At 44.9% G+C, this 22,245-nt stretch overlaps 1 protein-coding gene across 1 annotated transcript; it reads left to right on the top strand.

Moving 5' to 3' along the window:
• The first annotated feature begins 13,186 nt into the window (after nt 1–13,186).
• On the top strand, nt 13,187–20,814 carry LOC138765382 (uncharacterized). Its single transcript, XM_069942424.1, has 8 exons — nt 13,187–13,203; nt 14,041–14,261; nt 14,344–14,439; nt 14,705–14,809; nt 15,017–15,259; nt 17,092–17,364; nt 19,411–19,506; nt 20,584–20,814. Exons 1-8 carry the CDS (start codon nt 13,187–13,189, stop codon nt 20,703–20,705), a joined length of 1,173 nt encoding a protein of 390 aa, XP_069798525.1. The 3' UTR covers nt 20,706–20,814.
• The last annotated feature ends 1,431 nt before the right edge of the window (nt 20,815–22,245 follow it).

The following is a 22,245-nucleotide window of genomic DNA, read 5'->3' as shown; positions in this document are numbered from 1 at the left end:
CCCCAGTTCCCCGCCCCTAGTTCCACACCCCTAGTTCGCTGCCCTCTGTTTCTCATCCCTAGTTCTACACCCCCAGTTCCCCGCCCCTAGTTCCCCTCCCCCATTTCTCACCCCTAATTCTACACCCCCAGTTCCCCACCCCTAGTTCCCCATCCCCATTTCTCACCCCTAGTTCTACACCCCCAGTTCCCCACCCCTAGTTCCACACCCCCCTATTTTTTACCCCTAGTTCCCCACCCACCAATTCCCTGCCCTCAGTTCCCCGCCCCCATTTCTCACCCCTAGTTCCACATCCCTAGTTTCCCACCCCCAGTTCACTTCCCCCAGTCCCCCACCTCTCCTATTTCTCACTCCTAGTTCCCCAACCCCCCCCAGTTCCCTGCTCCCAGATCCCTACCCCATTTCTTACCCCTAGTTCCTCACATCCCAGTTTCTCACCCCCAGTTCCCCCCTAGTTCCCTGCCCCCAGTTCCCTGCCACCCTTTTCTCAAGCTTAGTGCCAGACCCCTAGTTCCCCACTCCCAGTTCCCTGCCCACCCCCATTTCTCACCCCTTATTCCACACCCCCTGTTTCCAGCCCCTCCCTGTTTCTCACCCCTTGTTCCCATCCCCCAGTTTCTTGGCCCCTGTTTCCCACTGTTTCACATCAATTTTACTTGGGTTGCTTCCCAGCTGTTAACTCCTGTCGCTGATGAATCTGAAGTCCACTGTTTTCCCCTGTGGGAACCGGGTGGGGAATTGAAATGGGTGGCCACTGGGAGATCCCCGCTTTTGCAGTGGATGGAGCCGAGGAGCTCCTTGAAGAGATCTCCCAGCCGGTGTCCAGTCTCTCCGATGTACAGGAGACCACCATGGGAGCGCCGGATGCCGTAGATTCCCAAGTGACGCGTTGCTTCACATAGAAGGACTGTTTGGGGCCCTGAATGGCGGTGAGGGGAAGAGGTGTGGGCGCAAGTGGAGCATCTCCTGCGGTCACAGGGGTAGGTGCCAAGAGGGCGATTGATGGAAAGGGAGGCACTCCTTGCCTATCTCCACACTGACATATCTGACACTGCTAGATGGAGACCACCCGCAAATTGGAGGAACCACACCTAATATTCCGTCTGGGCACCCTCTAACTTGTCTGGTCTAGGTTAATCCCCGCCACTATCTCCCTGTCCCTCAAGTGAAACACGGAAGTCCGTTGGCTGAAGTAAAGACGTGGCACTGGAGAAACTCAGCAGTTACAAACAGTGTCCTTTATGTAGCAAAAGTAACCGACATTTCGGGCTCGAGACCCTCATCAAGGTAAGGGAGCCTGCCAACATTTCCCCACACCTTGATGAAGGGCTCAAGGCCTAAATGTCGACTATGTGTCTGTAAGTGAATATTAAAATAATTAAGGTGAATTAAAATGGAAGCCTGATGTCTGAGAGATTAAGGAGAGGCTCCATGGATATAATTCAGCCCAGCAGGACCTTCATAAGGCTTTGGAATGCAGGCTGTGCAGATAAGGAATGTTTTTGCTGAATGTGGAGTAAAGATTACCCAGGGTTCTTATAGAGGGGATGGGGACACAAGGGGGTGTTACTTACCTAATAGGTAGAATAACGATGTAATCTTTTAGTTTACTCAAGTGTACAAAAGTTGATGCATCCCTTTGTTGGATGGAGACCCCTGGAGACTGCTTTCGGGCTGAACTTGGCTAATTTGGTGTCCAATAAAGACATCATGTTTCAATACGACATATCTTTATTTTTGCCCTGTAAAGATTGACTAAAGTGTTGCCTGGATTGCAGTATCGAGAATACGGAGAAAGATTGAGTAGACTGGGTCTTTATTCATTGGAGCGTAGAAGGTTGAGGGGGGATTTGATAGAGGTGTTTAAAATTATGAGGGGGATAGATATGAATAGGCTCTTCCCCTTGATGGTAGGCAAGATTGGGTCATAAGTTAAGGGTTAGGGGGAAAAATGTTAGAATAACTTGAGAGGGGGCTTCTTCACTCAGAGAGCGGTGGCTGAGTGGAATGACCTTCCGAAAGAGGTGGTTGCAGCAGGGTCAATGCTGTCATTTAAGAGGAGATTGGATGAGTGCATGGATGTGAGGGGGTTGGAGGGTTATGGATATGGAGCGGGTAGGTGGGACTAGTGAAGTTTCACTTAGATCGGTGCGGACTAGAGGGGCTAAGATGGCCTGTTTCTGTACTGTAATTGTTATATGGTTATATATGGTAAAGGACACAGTTTGGCCTGCTGAGTTTCTCCAGCATCGCATTTTCTTACTTTCAATTCCTCAAGCCCTAGCAATATCCTGACCATTAAATTCAATAATAATAATGTTTCTTTGATGTCCTGCAGCAAACCTGAACTTTGTGTTCAGCTGAGAGTAATCCCCAATTTTATTTGGGAAAAAAATTAATTGTTCAGTGGTTGGACACCGAGAAGAGAGGCATCAGATGCCAAGTATAAATGAAAATCAGCGGCAAAACATTCTTAGGTCAGTTGAACAGATGCAACGTGCCAGTGTCACGGTACGATTAAACGCGCTAAAGTCAATCAAAGTCAATTGACTGTTTCTCCAACTTTCCTCAGCAAATCTGAAATGATCTTTTGTGGTCAGCTTGAAGCCGTCGATCATAATTGGGAAGCCAACCTTCGGAAGAGGCTTGTTGCCCAGAGTAGTGGGCGCTTCAGTAATGGTTTCAACTCCTCTCTGAACCTGCGCTGGGTCACCGCATAAATGCAGGTGTTGGTGCAGCAGCTGAGAAGCATCAGCATATAGCCCACCTCCTGCATGATGAATACGGGGTCGTTGTAACCCGAGTAGTATAGGGTGCTTGTGATGCGGTAGTAAAGGAAGTGGACAAGAAACGTCATCCACAGGAGCACGAAACTGCCAGAGATGGTGAAAAGCAAAACGATGGACCTCTTCCTGTTCTCCATTTCTGAGTCCCTGGGATCCGCATGGTTACTGTGGCGGCGGAGAGCTTTGCGGGTCTTGCTTGCCGCCACAATGAACCTGATGGTCAGGGCATTGAGGGATAGGATGAGAAAGAAGGGGAGGAAGGGGGTAGCAATGTAATTAGATGCTTGAAATATGATCCACGACGGGGTGGTGTAGAAACTGGGTTTTGTGTGGCAGTACCATGGCGTCCCGTTGATAATGTACAAAGGTTCAAACTTAAAGTACCATGGGACATTTTGCAAGCAGCTCAGGGCGAATACAGTCCAGACCACCCCTGCCGCCACCTGTTGCCTGCAATACCAAGTTCTCAGTTTTCGCCAGCAAATGGCCACGAAACGGTCGAAGGTGAAAGCGACTGTCAGCCACACAGAGACATCCCGGGAGGCATAAATGAGAACAATTTTTAAACTGCATATCGGCGTGGTGGACAGGTGGCTCCCTGTGAAGTAAATGCCAATGATCTTGTTGAGTAGAACCCCGGTGAGGAGGACGAGAAGGTCGGACACTGCCATCCCCACCAGATAGTAGGAGATGCATTTGGAGAGGCCGCATTTTCCCTGGGACAGAATTGTGATGGCGGCAATGTTGGCTGAAATATAATGAGATTAAATGAAGCCGGGGGAGAAACAATGAAACACTTGGCAATTGGAGTTATGCACTGCCCAACTGAGAGCACAAGCCAATCACAGGATTCCGAGATATTGGGAGCAGAACTAGACCATTCAGCCATTTGAGTCACATCAATCGAGAGCTGGACCATTCTCCCTCTCAGCCCCGCTGCCTGGCCTTCTCCCCATAACCCTTGGTGCCCCAGCTAATCAAGAACCTGTCAATCTATCGATGGTCCGGCCTCCATAACCGCCCTCTGGCTGAAGAAATTCCTCTGTGTCTCTGCCCTTCAATCCTGAAGTTGCACCCTCTTGTCCTGGACTCTCCCACTGTGGGGAAACAAACTTTCTACGTCGGCTTCGTCAGTGCTTTTCATCGTTTGATATGTTTCAATGAGATTCATAGAACCAGAGAATATTACAGCACAGAAAAACAGGCCATTCGACCCTTCTGGTCTGTGCTGACCAATAAAACTAGCTAGTCCCACTGACCTGCTCGCAATCCATGACTCTCCAGACCCCTCCTATCCATTCTCCTAAATTCCATTGAGTGAAGGGCAAGAGCCATCAAACATTCCTCATATGGAACATTAGAGCACAGAAAACAGGCCCTTCGGCCCTTCTAGTCTGTGCTTAACTGTGATTCTGCTTAGTCCCATTAACTTCCACCTGGTCCATATCCCTCTATACCTCCCTTCATCCATGTTCCTGTCCAAATACTTTTTAAATGTTAAAATTGAGCCCGCATTCACCACTTCAGCTCGTTCCACACTCCCATTGCTCTCTGTGTGAAGAAGTTCCCCCTAAACTTTCCCCCTCTCACCCAGAACCCATGACCTCCGATTTGTATCTCACTGACCCTGATTGGAAAAAGTAAAACGCGAAATTCTTCAGACCCCGTGGTTGAAGTGAAAACATGACGCTGGAGAAACTCAGGGGTCAAACAGTGTCCTTTATACAGCAAAGATAAAGATACAGAACTGATGTTTTGGGCTTGAGCCCTTTGTCACGGGCTGAAATAAAATCAGTGGAAAAAGCCTATTTTCATTTACTCTGTCTATAACCCTCATAATTTTGTATACATCTATCAAATATCCCCTCATTCTTCTAACCCAATGGTTCTCAACCTTTTTCTTTCCACTCACATCCCACTTTAAGTCATCCTGATGCCATTGGTACTCAGTGATTAGTGAGGGATTTCTAAAGGTGGGACATGAGTGGGAGGGGAAGGTTGAGAATCACTGCTCTAGACCCATTTATTACTGAAATATTTTGCTTGAGAAAAATGGTAATTGGCCCATTTTCTTTGGAGTCCGGAAACCGTGCACGTAACGAGTCGATGAGGGATGGTGAAAACAGTGGTTTTCAAACTTTTTCTTTCCACCCACAGAGTGCCTCAAGTAATGCCTTACTAATCACAGAGCATCGATGGCATCGGGAATACTTAAAGTGGGATGTGAGTGGAAAGGAAAACATTGAAAACCACTGTCTCCCTTTCGATCCCGGAATCGTCCTCGTGAACCTCCTCTGAACTGTCTCCAACGTCAGCAGTGAGGAGCCTAAAACTGCTTCAATTCTTCACGTGAGGTGTCACCAAGGTCTTATAAAGCCTCAACATCACATCCCTGCTCTTATATTCAATTCTTCTTAAAATGAATGTCAGTGTTGCATTTGCCTTCTTCACCCCCGACTCGACCTGCAACCTTCAGGCCGTCCTGCACGAGGAGCCTGAGGTCCCCTTTGCATCTGGGGATTTTCAATTTTCTCCCCATTTGGAAAACTGTTTATTTCTTCTACCGAAGTGCATGACCATTCACTTTCCAACACTGCATTTAATTTCCTGCTTCTCTACCCAGTCTCCTGATCTGCCCACATCTTTCTGCTTCCTCCCGGTTCCCTCATGCCACCTGCTCCTCCACTGACCTTCGGACCGTTGCAAGCTTGGCTACAGAGCTGTTCACTTGATGCCTCCTGAGCAACCGTTGTGAGGATTCGAACTCGGGGAGCAAAAAAAAACATGCAAAGACAAGCTCACCAAAAGATGCGTAATTCAAGCGAGATTCCAAGGTCATACCTGGAATTCCCACAGCGGCAAGAATGGGATAGTAAATGGCGTACACTAGACCCTTTGATGGTTCATGCATCGTTTCACTGCCTGCAACCTCGATGTTGCCCAATGCCAAGAGAGACCTAAATATATGTCTCCATGAAATCCCTAATGAGGCCAATTAAGTGCAGTTGCGTTGTTGTGAGCTTGGAGTATTCTTGGGTGAACATGGATTTTTTTTAAAAAAGGTGTTGATTCGGGGAATGGCAGAATTGCCAATGTACCTGTGGGACATGATACTCATTATGAAATTTAAATGTTCTAGAACGTAACAGCACAGTGCATTCTATCAAAGTTGTGACTACCTGTAGATATTTACCAAAAATAGAATGAAGCCCTTCCTACCCAGCAACCCTCTATTTTTCTTTCATCCCTGAATCTAAGAGTCTCTTAAATGTTCCAGCCTCCACCACCATCCCCTGGCGAGGCATCCCAGGCCCCCACCCCTCTCTGTGTAAAAAAACCTACCCCTGCCATCTCCCCTAAACTTCCCTCCCTTCACCTTGTCCAGACGTCCTCTGGTGTTTGCAGCTCCAGCCCTAGGTAAAAGGCACCGGCCGTCCACCCTCTCAGAATCTTGTCGACCTCCATCAAGTCTCCTCTCATCCTTCTTCACTCCGAAGAGAAAAGTCCCAGCTCTGAGAACCTTGTCTCATAAGATTTATTTTCCAATCTCCTCTGCCCCCTCACCACAGCTTCCACATCCTTCCTATAATGAGGTGGCCAGAACTGAACACAATACTCTAAGTGGGGTTCACCAGAGATTTGTAGAGTTGCCACATGACCTCTTGACTCTTGAACTCAATCCCCCGATTAATGAAGCCCAGCGTCCCATGGGCCTTTTTGATGTAAAGATCTATCTCGCTGAACCTTAAATACATTTAATGAAGTCACCTCCACCACTTCTCTGGGCAGACAATTCCACGGATTTACAACTCTCCGGGAAAAGCCAGTTTTTACCTCATCTCTGTCTTAAATCTATTCCCCTGAATCTTGTCTCACCTCTCAGTGAAACCAAATGTCCTACCTCTATCTTATCTTGAAGAAAACATTACAAGAGGGGAGTCACATGATGGAGTAGTGGCCGGTAGGGGAACTCCAGCCCTCTCCAGAAAAGTTAAAAAAAGATAGAGAAAAAGCAAAGGCACAAACTTAAAAACCAAACAAAGTAAAAGTAAAAGTGTGAAGAAAATGGCAGCGAAGAAAGAAAAACCAAAATCAACGGGAAGAAAAGAAGAAGGAAAGACTTCGGAAGAAGAAGGTGAAGGCCTTACCTGTCCGAAGAGGCCCGCCGGAGAGAGAGAAGCCCGCTCCCACAGGTCAGTGGAAGTCCCGGGCTCGGGACTACAAAAATGGCTCGCAGAGCCGAGTAAAAGTGTGCAACCGCGCATGCGCGATGAGTCGCGCATGTGCGATGCGCATGAAAAAAAACACACTGACGGGAGGGGGGAACAGCTGCGGAGTCGATCTCCACAGCTGAGAGAGACACCTGCAGCACAGCAGCAGGTGCAGAACAGAGAAAATAACGACAACAAGAAAGAAGAGGGTAAAAAGAAAACAAGGAAACAACAGATGGTCAACCCAGAGGAAGAAGAAGAACAGAAAGAAGTAAAAGAAGAAGAGAAAAGCAAGACAATGGATGTAGCTTTTTTTAAAGAATATATGGAATCAGTGAAAGAATGGCAATTACAAGAATTTGATGAGATAAAAAGAAGAATTAAGAATGCAGAAGAAAGAATGAATAAAATGGAAGTGGCCATATCAGAATTGGCAAAAAGAGTGGAAAATATGGAAAAACGAGAAACATTTGTAGATATGGAAGTAAAAGACTTAAAAGAGAAATTAGAAGAATCTAATAAAAAAGCTAAAGGGGCACAGGAGCTGTTAGCTCAGAAGATAGATATAATGGAAAACTATAATAGAAGAAATAATATAAAGATAGTGGGCCTTAAGGAAGATGAAGAAGGGAAGAATATGAGAGAATTTATAAAAGATTGGATCCCCAGGGTCCTGGGAAGACCAGAATTACAGGAAGAAATGGAAATAGAGAGGGCACATAGAACTTTAGCCCCGAAACCACAACCGCAGCAAAAACCGAGATCCATTTTAGTAAAATTCTTAAGATATACAACAAGAGAAAATATATTGGAGAAAGCAATGAAGAAAGTAAGAGAGGACAAAAAGCCACTGGAATATAAAGGTCAAAAAATTTTTTTCTATCCAGACATAAGTTTTGAACTCCTGAAGAAGAGGAAGGAGTTCAATACAGCGAAAACGATCTTATGGAAAAAAGGATATAAATTTATGTTAAGGTACCCAGCGGTACTTAAAATAATTATTCCAGGGCAACAAAACAGACTATTCTCGGATCCAGAGGAAGCAAGGAAATTTGCAGAACAACTACAAAACAAGCAGAGAGATGAAGACATGTAATAAGAGTAAAAATGACCACGGTCTATATGTATGTGTGTAAAGGGGTATATGTGTGTATATATATATATATATATATATATATATATATATATAAATATATATACAGTGTGCATACATGAATGTATCCGTATTTAGAGGAAAATATATAGAGTATAGACAAGAATTAATAAGGGAGGGAAAGGGAATAGAGGGAATAAGGAGGGAATTAAAAGAGTGACCTTTGTTACATATGAAAATTGAAATCTTTTCTGGGGGGGCTGGGTGGGGAGGAGTTACGGTCACTGCAAAATCAGCTGATGTTTGCGAGTGAATTCGCAAATCCAAATGGAGAGGGGAGATGTGGTTGTGCGACAAGGGATAAAGGACAACTCAGGAGGGGGAGGGGAGAATGGGGTTAAAGAAGTTTTAAATAGGAGAATAGGGAAAATGTTTGATGTTTTAGAAATGTTGCCTTATAAAGTGTTCAAAACAAGAAAGCAGAAATGGATAAGAAGGAAAGGTAATGATGGAGAAACGGAAAGGGAAGATAAACGAAGTATAAAATGGCTACGCTGAACTATATGACTTTAAATATTAACGGAATACATAACCAAATTAAAAGGAAGAAACTGCTAAATTTACTGAAAAAAGAAAAAATTGATATAGCATTTGTGCAAGAAACACATTTAACTGAATTGGAGCACAAGAAATTAAAGAGAGATTGGGTAGGACACGTAACAGCAGTGTTGTATAATTCAAAAGCAAGAGGAGTAGCTATATTAATTAGTAAAAATGTGCCAATTAAAATAGAAGAGGAAATAATAGATCCAACAGGGAGATATGTAACGATAAAATGTCAGATATATTCGGAGTTTTGGAATCTACTCAATGTATATTCACCTAACGAAGAAGATCAAAAGTTTATGCAAGATATTTTTTTGAAGATAGCAGATACGCAAGGGAACATATTAATAGGAGGGGATTTCAACCTGAATTTGGATTCAAATATGGACAAAATTGGGAAAAAAATTAACAAAAAGAACAAAGTAACCAAATTTATAATTAAATCAATGGAAGAAATGCAACTTTTGGATATATGGAGGAAACAACACCCAAAGGAAAAGGAATATTCATATTACTCGGCTAGACATAAAACATACTCAAGAATAGACCTATTTTTGTTATCAGCTCGTATGCAAGATAGAGTAAGAAAAACAGAATATAAAGCTAGAAAATTATCGGACCATTCACCCTTAATATTGACAATAAAGTTAGAGGACATTCCTCCAAGAATGTATAGATGGAAATTAAACTCCATGTTACTCAAAAGGCAGGATTTTAGAGAATTCATTGAAAGACAAATTAAAATGTATTTTGAAATAAATACGGAATCAGTGAAAGATAAGTTTATACTATGGGATGCAATGAAAGCGTTCATTAGAGGGCAAATAATAAGTTATGTAACCAAGATGAAGAAGGACTATAATCAGGAAACAGAGCGGTTGGAAAGGGAAATAGTAAATATAGAAAAACAATTAGCAATGAAGGAAGATACAACTAAAAGAAGAGAATTGGCAGATAAAAAAATAAAATATGAAACACTACAAACATATAAGGTGGAGAAGAACATAATGAAGACAAAACAGAAATATTATGAACTAGGGGAAAAAACGCACAAAATTCTAGCATGGCAGCTTAAGACAGAACAAGCTAAGAAAATGGTATTGGCATCAAGGAAAAAAGACAAACAAATCACATATAATCCAAAGGAGATCAAGGAAAACTTTATAGAATTCTATGAACAATTATACCAAACTGAAAATGAAGGGAAAGAAGGGAAAATAGATGAATTTCTAACTAAAATTGAACTACCAAAACTACAAATAGAGGAACAAAATAAATTAACAGAACCATTTGGCATAGTAGAAATACAAGAGATAATAAAAAAATTACCAAATAATAAATCACCAGGAGAGGATGGATTCCCAATAGAATTCTATGAAACATTTAAAGATTTATTAATTCCTCCCCTCCTGGAAGTAATCAACCAGATTGATAAAACACAAAGCTTACCAGATTCATGTAAAACAGCAATAATTACAGTAATACTAAAGCAAGGGAAAGATCCACTCACACCAGCGTCATATAGACCAATATCTTTACTTAACACAGATTATAAGATAATAGCTAAATTATTAGCAAACACATTAGCAGAGTATGTACCGAAAATGGTAAATCTAGACCAAACTGGATTTATTAAAAAAAGACGCACAACAGACAATATTTGTAAATTTATTAACTTAATTCATGCAGTTGAAGGGAGTAAAGCGCCAACAGTAGCAGTTGCTTTAGACGCAGAGAAGGCCTTTGACAGAGTAGAATGGAATTATTTATTCAAAGTATTGCAAAAATTCAGTTTACCAGAGAAGTATATTCATTGGATTAAAGCATTATATAAGGGACCATTGGCGAAAGTGACAGTAAATGGATATATATCAAAGCAATTTAACTTAAGCAGGTCAACACGGCAGGGATGCCCACTATCACCTTTATTGTTCACATTAGCTATAGAACCACCAGCAGAATTGATAAGAACAGAAAATAATATAAAAGGGATAAAAATAAAAGATAAGGAATATAAAATCAGTTTATTTGCGGATGATGTTATAGTATACTTAACAGAACCAGAACTATCAATCAAAGAATTATATAAGAAATTGAAGGAATATGGAGCAGTGTCGGGTTACAAGATTAACGTAAATAAAAGTGAAGCAATGCCTATGAATAATGCGGATTTCTCAAAATTTAAGAAGGAATCACCATTCAGATGGCAAATGCAAGCAATAAGATACCTAGGTATACAAATGAATAAAAATCTCGGCGAACTATATAAACTCAATTATTATCCACTAATGAAAAAATTACAGGACGATTTAGAGCATTGGAAAGATTTACCACTAACACTAATAGGAAGGATAAACTGTATTAAAATGAACATTTTTCCAATGATATTATACGTATTTCAGGCATTGCCAATACACTTGACAGAGAAATTCTTCAAGGAGTTAAAGAAAATAATAAGGAAATTTTTATGGAAAGGGGGGAAACCGAGGATAGCACTAGATAAATTAACAGAATGATATAAACAAGGAGGCTTACAACTGCCAAACTTTAAAAATTATTATAGAGCCGCACAATTAAGATACCTATCAGATTTTTATCAAACAAGGGAAAAGCCAGATTGGACTAGATTAGAATTAGATAAAATAGGGGAAAAGATACCTGAACACATATTATATAAATGGGATGAAAAATTGGTACAACATAGAAGTTCTCCAGTATGACATCATCTACTCAATATTTGGAAGAAGGTTCATGTAGAAAGAAATAAAACAAATTATCAATTACCAAAACTAATATTGACGCAAAATAAGTTACTCCCTTTTACAATAGATAACCTTTCCTTTAGAGAATGGGAGAAAAAAGGGATCAAAAGAATAGAAAATTGTTTTTCAGGAAATAGATTATTATCCTTTGAACAAATGAAAGATAAATACAATATAACTCAAGATACAGTGCTGGCATATTACCAATTGAGATCCTACTTGAAGGACAAATTAGGAAGCATTCTGAGGTTACAAGAGGGAAGTAACTTTGAATATGTGATTACAGATACAATGATAATCAAAAGATTTTTAACAAATATGTATATTAAACTGCAAGAAAAGGAGAATGAGGAAACAAATGGTAAAACTAAACAAAAATGGGAACAAGATTTAAATATAAAGATAAAAAAGAAAACATTACAAATGATCTTAGATGAAAATGTTGTATGCCTGGGCACCAAGATTAAATGGAGGCATCAAATGTGCCATTCTGATTCTCTCTAAGTTCCGATGGTTTGAGAAAGACCACTGGGCTATCGCAGATGGAGTGGGGTCTTCCGTCTTAGAAGAGTTGTTCTCCTGGCCATCAGGGTGGTTAAAAGTGATCGTCTGATGAGAAGAAGCCAGACAATGACCTCCATCCGCTCCTAAAACTCCAGAAAGAACAGTTAAAGGATTTGGCTGCAAATTAATTGCTGAAAGAGGACAAAGATATCTTTCCAAAACCGGACAGGACCAAAACATAAGGGTCAATGAAGCCACTTGTGAATTACTCCTGGCATAGATTTGGCTAAAATCAGGGAAAATACAGGTAAGCTTGTCCTTAGACATATGCACCCCATGTATGACCACATTGATGAGGCATTAACTAGTTTAAGAATTTTTTCTCACGTCTCTGCAGGAGAAGATTTTTGTAGCTCATGCTCCCGCGAATATTTTTGGTTACCTTCTGCAAGTTTTAAAAAATCTCCCAATCCTCTATCTTCCCACTAGTTTTTTGCTTCCTTGCCTTTTGCTGCTCTGACTTCCCTCGTCAGCCACAGTTGGTGTTATTTTCCATTCGGATATTTCCCGTTTTTTGGTCTGGACCTTCCCCATTTCTTGCAGAGACTCCATCCATTGGGGCTCTGCCCTCCACCCTACTAGTGCCCCCTTCTGGATCCTCTCTCATGCCCCTGTAATTCCCTTTACTTGGACACATCTGACTTTAGTTCCTCCTTGTGATATCTCGGTTTGTACTCGATCGTATTGTGATCACTACCCACTAATGGTTCCCTTTACTCCCTCATCACCCCTGATGCATCACGCAATGTTCAGTCCAGTAAAAGTCAATCCCCTTGTGGGCTCATCAACAAATTGCTCTAAAGAACCATCTCGCAGTATATCAACACTTGAGATCCAGTCCCATCTTGGTTTACCCAATCCACTTGCATGTTAAAATCCCCCATGACCACCATAAATTTGCCCTTCTGGCACACCTTTTCTATTTGCTGCTGTAATTTGCTGTCCACATCCCAACTACTGGATGTAAGTCTTTTTATAACTCCACAGTCCCTTTTTACCCTCGCCATTTCTTAACTCAACCCACAATGATTCTATAATCTTCTAATTCTCTGTCACCTCTTGTGTTTAAATACTGTTCCCTACCAACACCCCCTATCCTCTTCATACACTGTGTATCCTTGGACGTTCAACTCCCAATGACATCTATCCCTTAGCCATGAATCCATGACGGCCACAACATGGTCAGCTTTTTCCACTGAGGGTCGGTGAGATACAAACCAGAAGACATGGGATAAGGGTGAAGGGGGAAAGGTTTAGGGGGAACTTTTCACACAGAGAGCAGTGGAAGTGTGGAACAAGCTGCCAGCTGAAGTGGTGAACATGGACTCAAATTTAATATTTAAGAAAAAATTGGATAGGTACATGGATGGGAGGGGTATGGAGGGACATGGTCCAAGTGCAGGTCAGTGAGTTGGGGCACAGACTAGAAGGGCTGAATGGACCAGCTTGGAGAAAATGTTGCTACTGGATTTTAAATGTCAGTGCAGGGGTCACCAAAGATCCTCAAAAACGTTGCACTGCGGAGAGCATTCTATCTGGTGTGGAGGTGCCCATGAACAGGGTGGGAGGAGTGGCGAACTCAGCCAGCGATATCATGGGCATGTCTCCACCCCATCGAGGACGTCAGCAAGAAAGCAGCCTCTATCTTCCAGGAACTCACAAAAATATCTTAAAAAAACCGGTACACGATAGGAAAATTTTAAGGTGATTTACGCGGTCAGCAACCCAAAAATGTATAAAATACCTCCAAAAGTGTTCAGGATGCAAAATCTTCCAATGTAATTGGTCAGCGAGCTCGGGGGGTAATTGGTCAGTGGGTTTTGAGCATTCTGTGAACTGTGGGGTGAAGTATGGGGACAGTCTTTGGATAAAAGTGAAGGAGGTTCTCCGGTGTAGATAACGTACAATGAAACTCTGGTCAGGGAGAAAAATGCAGTGCTGACGATGTTTGGGCTCAGATGTATGGCCTGTTGGGGTGGGGGGATGGGTATTTAGGATTTAGGACCCCCGTGAACAAGCCGTGCAAGAGATGTGACCAAATCTGAGGATCTGTCCTGGGGCCTCCATGTCGATGCAATCACCAAGGCTCGTCAACTGCTATACTTTGTGAGGAGATTCGGTACATCACCAAAGACTCTCAAAAACTTCTACCGTGGAGAGCATTCTTGCCGGTTGCATCACTCCCTGGTGCGAAGGCGCCAATGCTTGGGACAACTCCAGAGGGTTGTCAAGTCAGCCTGTGACATCATGGGCACCAGATCACTCCTTCGGGGGGGGGCAGCAGTGCCTTAAGAAAGCACCCTCTATCCCCCACCACCCAGGCTGCGCCCTCTTCACTCTGCTACCATCGGGGGAAAAGGTCCCGAACCCTGAAGACGAGCACCCAGCAGCACGAGGGCGGCTTCTTCCCTTCCACCGTCAGATTCCAAAATGGGCAGTGAACCCCAGACGTGGCCTTGCTTTTCATGCACTTTTGTTATTTATTGTTGGAAGGTGGTTTATACGAATGTTTGCCCTGCAGAGCTGCCGCAACACAACGAATTTTGTGACGTGTTCACGACAATAAATTCTGGTTCTGCTTCCATTTTAATCATGGAAATCCAACCTGTAACCCGTACTTGAGGAAGGACCTGAACATAATTGCAAAATTCCTACAATGAAACAGAGAACTTAAACCTGCAGGCGAGATTCTGCAGAGTAGAACTTCCTCAATCGTAACCACAAGGGAAGTCACCTTCTCGACTCTGCAGTGGCGCGAACCGTACACCTCAGATGTCATCTTGGAATGTGAGAGAGCTGGGGGGTGTGGGGTGTGGAATTTGGGGTGGGGGTGGTGGTGTGAGAGGGTGGAGAAGGGGGTTAAATTGAGAGGTGCTTTTTGTGGATTTTAGTGTCGCTCATTTTGTCACGACCTGGAGGTAACCAGAAATGGTCTTGATTGGACAATGCTTTTGTGAAATGATCTGACCTTCAATTGCCACAAACTCTGTCCAGACTGCTGGATATCTTTCTCAATGAAGGAAGCATCTGTGAAGGAAGGAGAGCGGTTGGGTGGGGAGGGAGGAGGGATCAGTCTGCCAGCGGTGTCTGTCAATGCACTTCTGCAGTGGTCACCGTCTGAAGGGAGCGAGAAAGAGAGAGGTCCTCAGGAACTTCGTGGTGACTCCTTGAAGAATTCGATCATGGCAAGACGAGTCCTTGTGTTGATCAGTGTCTTATATTTCACCTTATTCACACGTAAGAACTCATTCTTATTAGGGGAACAAGATGTGGCTGGTAACACTGGACAACAATTCTTTTGAAAAGGGTTACTTCCTGATAAAAAGAATTGGGGTTTATGAAATCAGAATCAGAATTTATTGCCATAAACAAGTCATGAAATCTGTTGTTTTGAGTAAGCGTTGTAGTGCAAACATTTATATAAACCACCTGACAGCAATAAATGGAAGTTGGGCATAAAAAGTCATTGGGTGTATTTAAGGCAGAGATTGACAGGTTCCTGATTAGCCGGGGCATCAAAAGTGATGGGGAGAAGGCCGGGTGGTGGGGCGGAGTGGATCAATTCTTGAAGGAATGGCAAGGCAGAGTCGATGGGCTGAATGACCTACTTCTGCTCCTATGGTCTTATAACCTTACCCAGATGTTCCTCCCGCCCTGTTACATCCAAGTCTCACCATTTAACGTCATTCAAATGAGCAAGAAAGGACATGGTGTCGAATGAACATGACGAATTGCCTTTGATCTTTGCATTTACAACACGGTAGAAGCCGATTCCGGCCCCTGAGACCCGTGCCTCAAAATTACACTCAATTAATCGACATCACCAGTATGCTTTGGAGGATAACGGGCCCCCCACTGGAGCAAACGTTGTACTGGACTCTGCTGGGGCTGCAGGAGCGCTGGAGGCGAATCCACAGACACTCAGTGACTCAGGGAAGTGGGGGGGGGGGGGGAGACTCTCTTTTGTAAGAGGCACTTCAGGCAATTTCTGCTGCTAGCGAATCTATCCACCTTACGGCAGATGAAAGCAAATTCCTGAACCACCAGGCTGAGGAACGGCTTCTTCCCACAGGCAATGAACGGCCAAAGGAACGGCTCGCACTGACCCTCCGAGACTCTCATATTACCGAAACAATATTTATTTGACTAGATGAAACACTTGTCCTGCATGTGTACTGTGTGTCTGCACATGTGTCCTGTCTGGGTGTGTGTCTGTGTGTTTTACACCGAGGACCGGTGAACGCGGTTTCGTCAGGTTGTTCTTGTGCAATCAGATGACAATAAACTTGACTTGGTGAGGACCTGCTGAGTTTCTCCAGTGTTGAGTTTTTACTGTTGTGCAGAGGTAGATGTGTGGGTTGTCACTGGCATCACACGGTGGGTGTGGAGGAGGGAACACCATTAGAGGGGGTGACACCAAAAATTACTGCCTATCAAATTTGGGTGCCGTGCTTCAGGAGAAATTTATTATTTTTAAAATAAAAATATCCCTGCACTCAGCCCAGCGTACATGTATCAATCTACCGACAAGGCTAAAACTTCCCTGCTCATTTACCTTGTGACCCCTCGAACACACTCTGGTCAGAGTGGTCGTTATGACCCAATGACAATGGCACCTCGAGCCACGTGGTTTAATCTGCACATGCCACCGGCACGCACCGTTCGTCTGCATGCGCCAATCGTCTGCCTGTGCTGTTCATCTTCACGCCTCACCGACACGCGCCGTTCGTCTGTACATACCACCAGCATGAGCTGTTGCTTTAGTCGTTGCCGGTGTTTTTACAGTCGCTGCTTTTGTCAGATTCTCTGGTATTTCTAGCAACTATATTGTGGTCATTAATATTTACAAGTTACCAGTACCATTAATACAAGAAATCATTACTAAGGATTCTGATTGGTCTGGTACGGGAGGTCCATGATGGGAGGAGTGGTGTGGGGGGTGGGTGAAAGCACCATGAGTTACCTCACCAACTCTGGTAACGCCACAGTGGGCCATCACCTCTGGCACCCTGGACGTGCTCTGGAATCCAATGAGTGACCCCCCCACCGGGGTCCCTTCTGTCTTGCAGACAAGCGGCACGCTTCAGCCAGGAGCCAATCGTATCTGTCCTGCACGTACTATTACTCAGGCGATGATGTCCTGTTGGATTGCTTCTACCGCGGCGGGGTACCCTTCCCCACGCTGATCTGGACTGGTCCCGGCGGTTTTCACCAGGAAATGAAAAGCACCCGCCGCCTCATCGTCAACATGACCCAGCACAAATTCGTCAACAACTGGGATACAATTTACAAGTGCAAAGCCAATTACCGGTACACGTCTTCTTACTGCTATGTAGGACGCGGTGAGTATAAAGGCCTTGGTACTGACAGCCGAGACTAGCCTGGCTTCTGAGATTCAATTTATTGTCACATAATAGAAACAATGTCGGACTGGGAGGGTTGGACCCTGCAGGAGTGTCCACTCCCTGCTCTCTGTGGGTCCGCACCAGCAGCTCTGGCGACTATGCCATTTTTTTATGGGATTGTGGGGGGTGGGGGGGTTTAGGCTCACTCATTTCAATTCCCTGCCCCGTTCCAACGGCCAACGTGGTTGTCCACGGCCGACATGGTTGTCCACGGTCTCATGCACAGCCAGACTGAGACCACCCACAAATTGGAGGAACATCTTGTCTTCCGCCTGGGCTCCCTCCAATCAGACGTCATCAACATTGACCTCTCTGGTTTCATTCGCCCCTCTCCCCGCCCTTTATCCTTTCATGTTGCTCAGTCTCTCTATCTCTCTTCCCTTTTCCCTCTGTCTCCTGCATTCAATAGTACCAAAACCACCCTCCCCCTATCAATTCTCGCCTTTCCTCTCTCCTGACCTCTTTTCCATGTCCATTTTATCTCGATGAAGGTCTGAAGTCCAAAATGTTACTTATGGTTCTTTCGCAAAACACGAAAATCAGCAGGTGCTGTAATTGTAGTAAAAGCACCTGTAATGCTGGAGCAACTCAGCCGGTCTTGATAGGAGGTAAAGGTACATGTGGGGCCGGTTTTTGGCCTGAGCCCCTCTTCTGGGAATAAGGAAAGAGCAGGAAGGCATCAGAAGAAAGAGAATGAAGACTGGCTGGGGGGGGTGGGGGTGGGTCCAGACCAACAAAAGGTGTTAATAAGAGGAGAGGTGACAAGTGGGGTGGGCCTCAGGGATCAGTGCCAGGACCATTGTTGTTTGTTATCTATATCAATGATCTGGATGATTATGTGGTAAATTGGATCAGCAAGTTTGCTGGTGACACTAAGATTGGAGGCGTTGTGGACAGTGAGGAAGGTTTTCAAAGCTTGCAGAGGGATCTGGACCAGCTGGGAAAATGGGCTGAAAAATGGCCGATGGAGTTTAATGCAGACAAGTGCGAGGTGTTGCATTTTGAAAGGACAAACCAACATACATGGTAAATGGTCGGGCACTGAGGAGTGCGGTAGAACAGAGGGATCTGGGAATACAGATACATAATGCCCTGAAAGAGGCGTCACAGGTGGACTGGTTTGCAAAGAGAGCTTTTGGCAAATTGGCCTTCATAAATCAAAGTATTGAGTACAGGAGTTGGGATGTTGTGGTGAAGTTGTATAAGACATTGGTGAGGCCAAATTTGGAGAATTGTGTGCAGTTTTGGACACCGAACTGCAGGAAAGATCTCAGTAAGACAGAAGGAGGGCAGAGAAGATTTACTGGGATGTTGCCCGGACTTTAGGAACTGAATTACAGTTAAACAGGTTAGGACTTTATTCCTTGGATCGTAGAAGAATGAGGGGAGATTTGATCGAGGTATTTAAAATGATGAGGGGGAGAGACAGAGTAAATGTAGGTCGGCTTTTCCCACTGAGGGTCGTTGAGATACAAACCAGAGGATGTGGGTTAAGGGTGAAAAGTTTAGGGGGAATGTGAGGGGGAACTTCTTCACACGGTGTGTGGTGGGAGTGTGGAACGAGCTGAAGCAGGCTCAATTTTAACACTTAAGAAGAATTTGGACAGGTACATGGATGGGAGGGATATGGAGGGATACAGACCAGGTGCGGCCTGGTCAGTGGGAATCGGCACAGACTAGAAGGGGCGAAGGGGCTGTAGAGCGCGTCGAAAGAACCAAAGACTTGTTGATCCAAACCAAGGCCTTTATTAACTAAGAGACTGGAGGATATCACATGTCGGTCGACCAGTCCAGAATGACCTGGTCTGACTAGGAGCAATCTTTTAAGACCTGCCAGTAGGTATGGCTACGCTCTCAGCCAATCACAGTCATCCTACACTACAATCTGTACATATACACATTGGTGATAGAATCTGTACTATCACAGGGGCCAGTTTCCTTGCTGAAATGTTCTAAAGTGGAAGTATTGTTGTCATTCTACAGGAATCGGAAATTATGTTGGAATAGCGTTCGGAGTTCTGGGCCTTCTCTTTCTCATGTGTATATTCGTCATTTGCTTGTGCAAGGCCTGCGAGAAACGTAAGTTTTAAACTGGATTTCCCCTTCACCATCACTCAATGTTCAAGATATAAGGTTCAAGCTTCAAGATTCCCTTATGTCCTGTAATAAACAGGGCGATACCACACAAAATTCGCTCTAATCCATAAGGCGGGGGGATTCACCACCAGCAGAAACTGCCTGAAGTATCTCTTACCATCAGAGTCACCAAGTGTCTGTGGATTTGCCTCTCACGGCCCCAACCCCCACCGCAGGCTCACACAGTTCAATGCGAGCTCCAGATCCAAACCTCCAGCACGGTCAGGGAGCCCTTCAGCACTCTCGGTCCCCTCTTGGGACCCGGTTCTGCCAGTCTCGAGCCCAGTGCGAGTCCCTCAGCCGAAGATGCCCGCAGGCCATATGGGTTCTTTGTCCTGAGCCACCAGCAGCACCCCACCCCCCCCCCACACCTGTGGGCTCCTCACCTGTAGAGTTTCTCCAGCATTTGTGTTTCCACATGACAGCCACTCGTAAGGTAGCTTCCCCTATGGGCGAGGCTAACCATGATGGGCAGGGGAACTGACTTTCCACCTGCCTGGTCAGACAGAAGCACATGGAAATTCCTTTTCATCCCAGCAGTTTCCTCTGACTTTGTTCGGAGACGTACAGTGTGGTAACAGACTCTTCTGGTCCACGAGCCCAATTTACACCCACTTAACGCACACACTGAACGGTGGGTGGGAGGAAACCAGAGGCCCACCCCGGGGGAAAATCCACGCAGGAGAATGCACAAAACACTGGGATCCCGGGCTGCTGGCGCTGTGACTATAGAACAGTTATGGCACAGAAACAAGCCCCTTTGGCCCTTCTAGTCTGTGCCCAACCATTTTATTTCTTGCATAGTCCCACTGACCATCGCCCTCCGTACCTCTCCCATCCTTGCCAAAATTCCTCTTAACTCTTAAACCTGAGTCCCCATTCACCAGCTCAGCAGTTTATTCTCCAGATAACAATGAGGGTCCATCTCTCTGAACTAAATTGTCACGTATCTCTCCCTTGTTCTGTCGAACGAATGGATGAAGGCGTGTCATCTCAAAGCATCTTTCTTTATTCCTTCAGTGGCTGAGAAATACAGAAGGTGGCGAGGCAGGGACATGAGCACACCGACTGGCACCTCAATGGGCTTCAACAACCCAACCTTCAAGCAAGATCCCGGTCAAGAAGGGAAGACACCGGAATGAATCGGAATCAGAAGTGATTTTTATGGAATTTGTTGCCTTGCGTCAGCATCACGGCAGGCGCGTTCGTATAAACCACCTTATAACAATAAATAAAAATAGTGCATAAAAAGTCTAGGGTTCATTGTCTGTTCAGGAATCTGATGACGGGGGAAGAAGCCGTCCTCGCGCCACTGGGTGCTCGTCTTCAGGCTCCTGGACCTCCTTCCCGGTGGTGGCAGAGTGAAGAGGGCATGGCCTTGGGGTGGGGGTGGGGTCTTTGAGGATCAAGGCTGCTTTCTTGAGACACCGTCTATTGTAGACGTCCTCGATGGGGTGAAGACTGGTGATGTCGCAGGCCGAGTTCACAACCCTCTGGAGTTAATTCTTGTGCTGAGCGTTGGCCCCTCTGTACCAGGCAGTGATGCAACCATCCAGAACGCTTTCCACAGCACACCTGGAGAGGTTTTCGAGTGTTTTCGGTGATGTACCGAATCTCCTTAAACTCCTCACAAAGTCTAGCCACTGGCGGGCCTCCTTCATCATTGCATTGACCTGGGGACTCCAGGACAGATCCTCAGAGATGTTGCCACCCAGGAATTTGAAGTTCTCGACCCTCTCCGCTGCTGACCCCCTTCAATGAGGATTGGGTCACGTTCCACTGACTTCCTCCTGAAGTTCACAATAAAGGGGTCGACCTTTACATGTAAACAGAGATATTTGAACAAATTGACTGTGTAATTCAGAGAGAATTTTTAAAAAATCAATTATGTACAAAATTAAAAGTCCTTAAATGGGTCCCTGATTGGGTTTGTCGTTGAGGAGTCTGATGGTGGAGGGGGAGCAGCTGTTCCTGAACTTGGTGGGGTGAGTCTTGCGGCACCGACACCTCTTTCCTGATGACAGCAACGAGAATAGAGCATGTGCCAGGCGTTGTGGATCCTTGACGATCGCTGCTGCTCTCTGACGGCAGCGTTCCCTGTAGATGTTCCCAATGGTGGGGAGGATTTTGCTTGTTATGTCCTGGGCTGTGTCCATGACCTTTTGCAGGGCTTTACGCTCGGGGGTATTGGTGCCCCCATAGGGGAAAGAGAGGGTGGTGAATCTATGGAATTCACTGCCCATTGATCAGTGGAGGTGATCTCAGTAAATATATTTAAGATGGAACTTTGCAAAGTAGGGGGTGTGGGGAAAAGGCAGGTCGGTGGAGATGAGTCTATCAGCAGATCAGCCATGATCGCATTGAACAGCAGAGCAGGGTTTGATGGGCCGGATGGCCAACTCCTGCCCCTGTTTATGTTCAGGAGACTGAGGGCTGCAGGGTGGAAGCCTTTTGGGACGCGGTTTCGCCCTCTCGCTCTTCTCCATGATGGGAAGAGGGAGGAGATGTGTCTGGGGTGCGACAGGTCCTTCGGTCGTGTTGGCTGCCTTTCCGTGGCCACAGGCAATACACATTGATAAAACTCACAGAGATGCTGGAGGATCTCAATCGGTCTCCCAGCATCCGTAGGAGGTAAAGATGTATTCCTGACGTTTCAGGCCTGAAGGAATAAGGATAGAATGG

The sequence above is a fragment of the Narcine bancroftii genome, chromosome 5 (genome assembly GCF_036971445.1).
Source record: "Narcine bancroftii isolate sNarBan1 chromosome 5, sNarBan1.hap1, whole genome shotgun sequence".
Classification (NCBI taxonomy): Eukaryota; Metazoa; Chordata; class Chondrichthyes; order Torpediniformes; family Narcinidae; genus Narcine; species Narcine bancroftii.
Note: the sequence above shows the minus strand (reverse complement) of the source record. Positions and strands in the feature narration are given on the sequence as shown.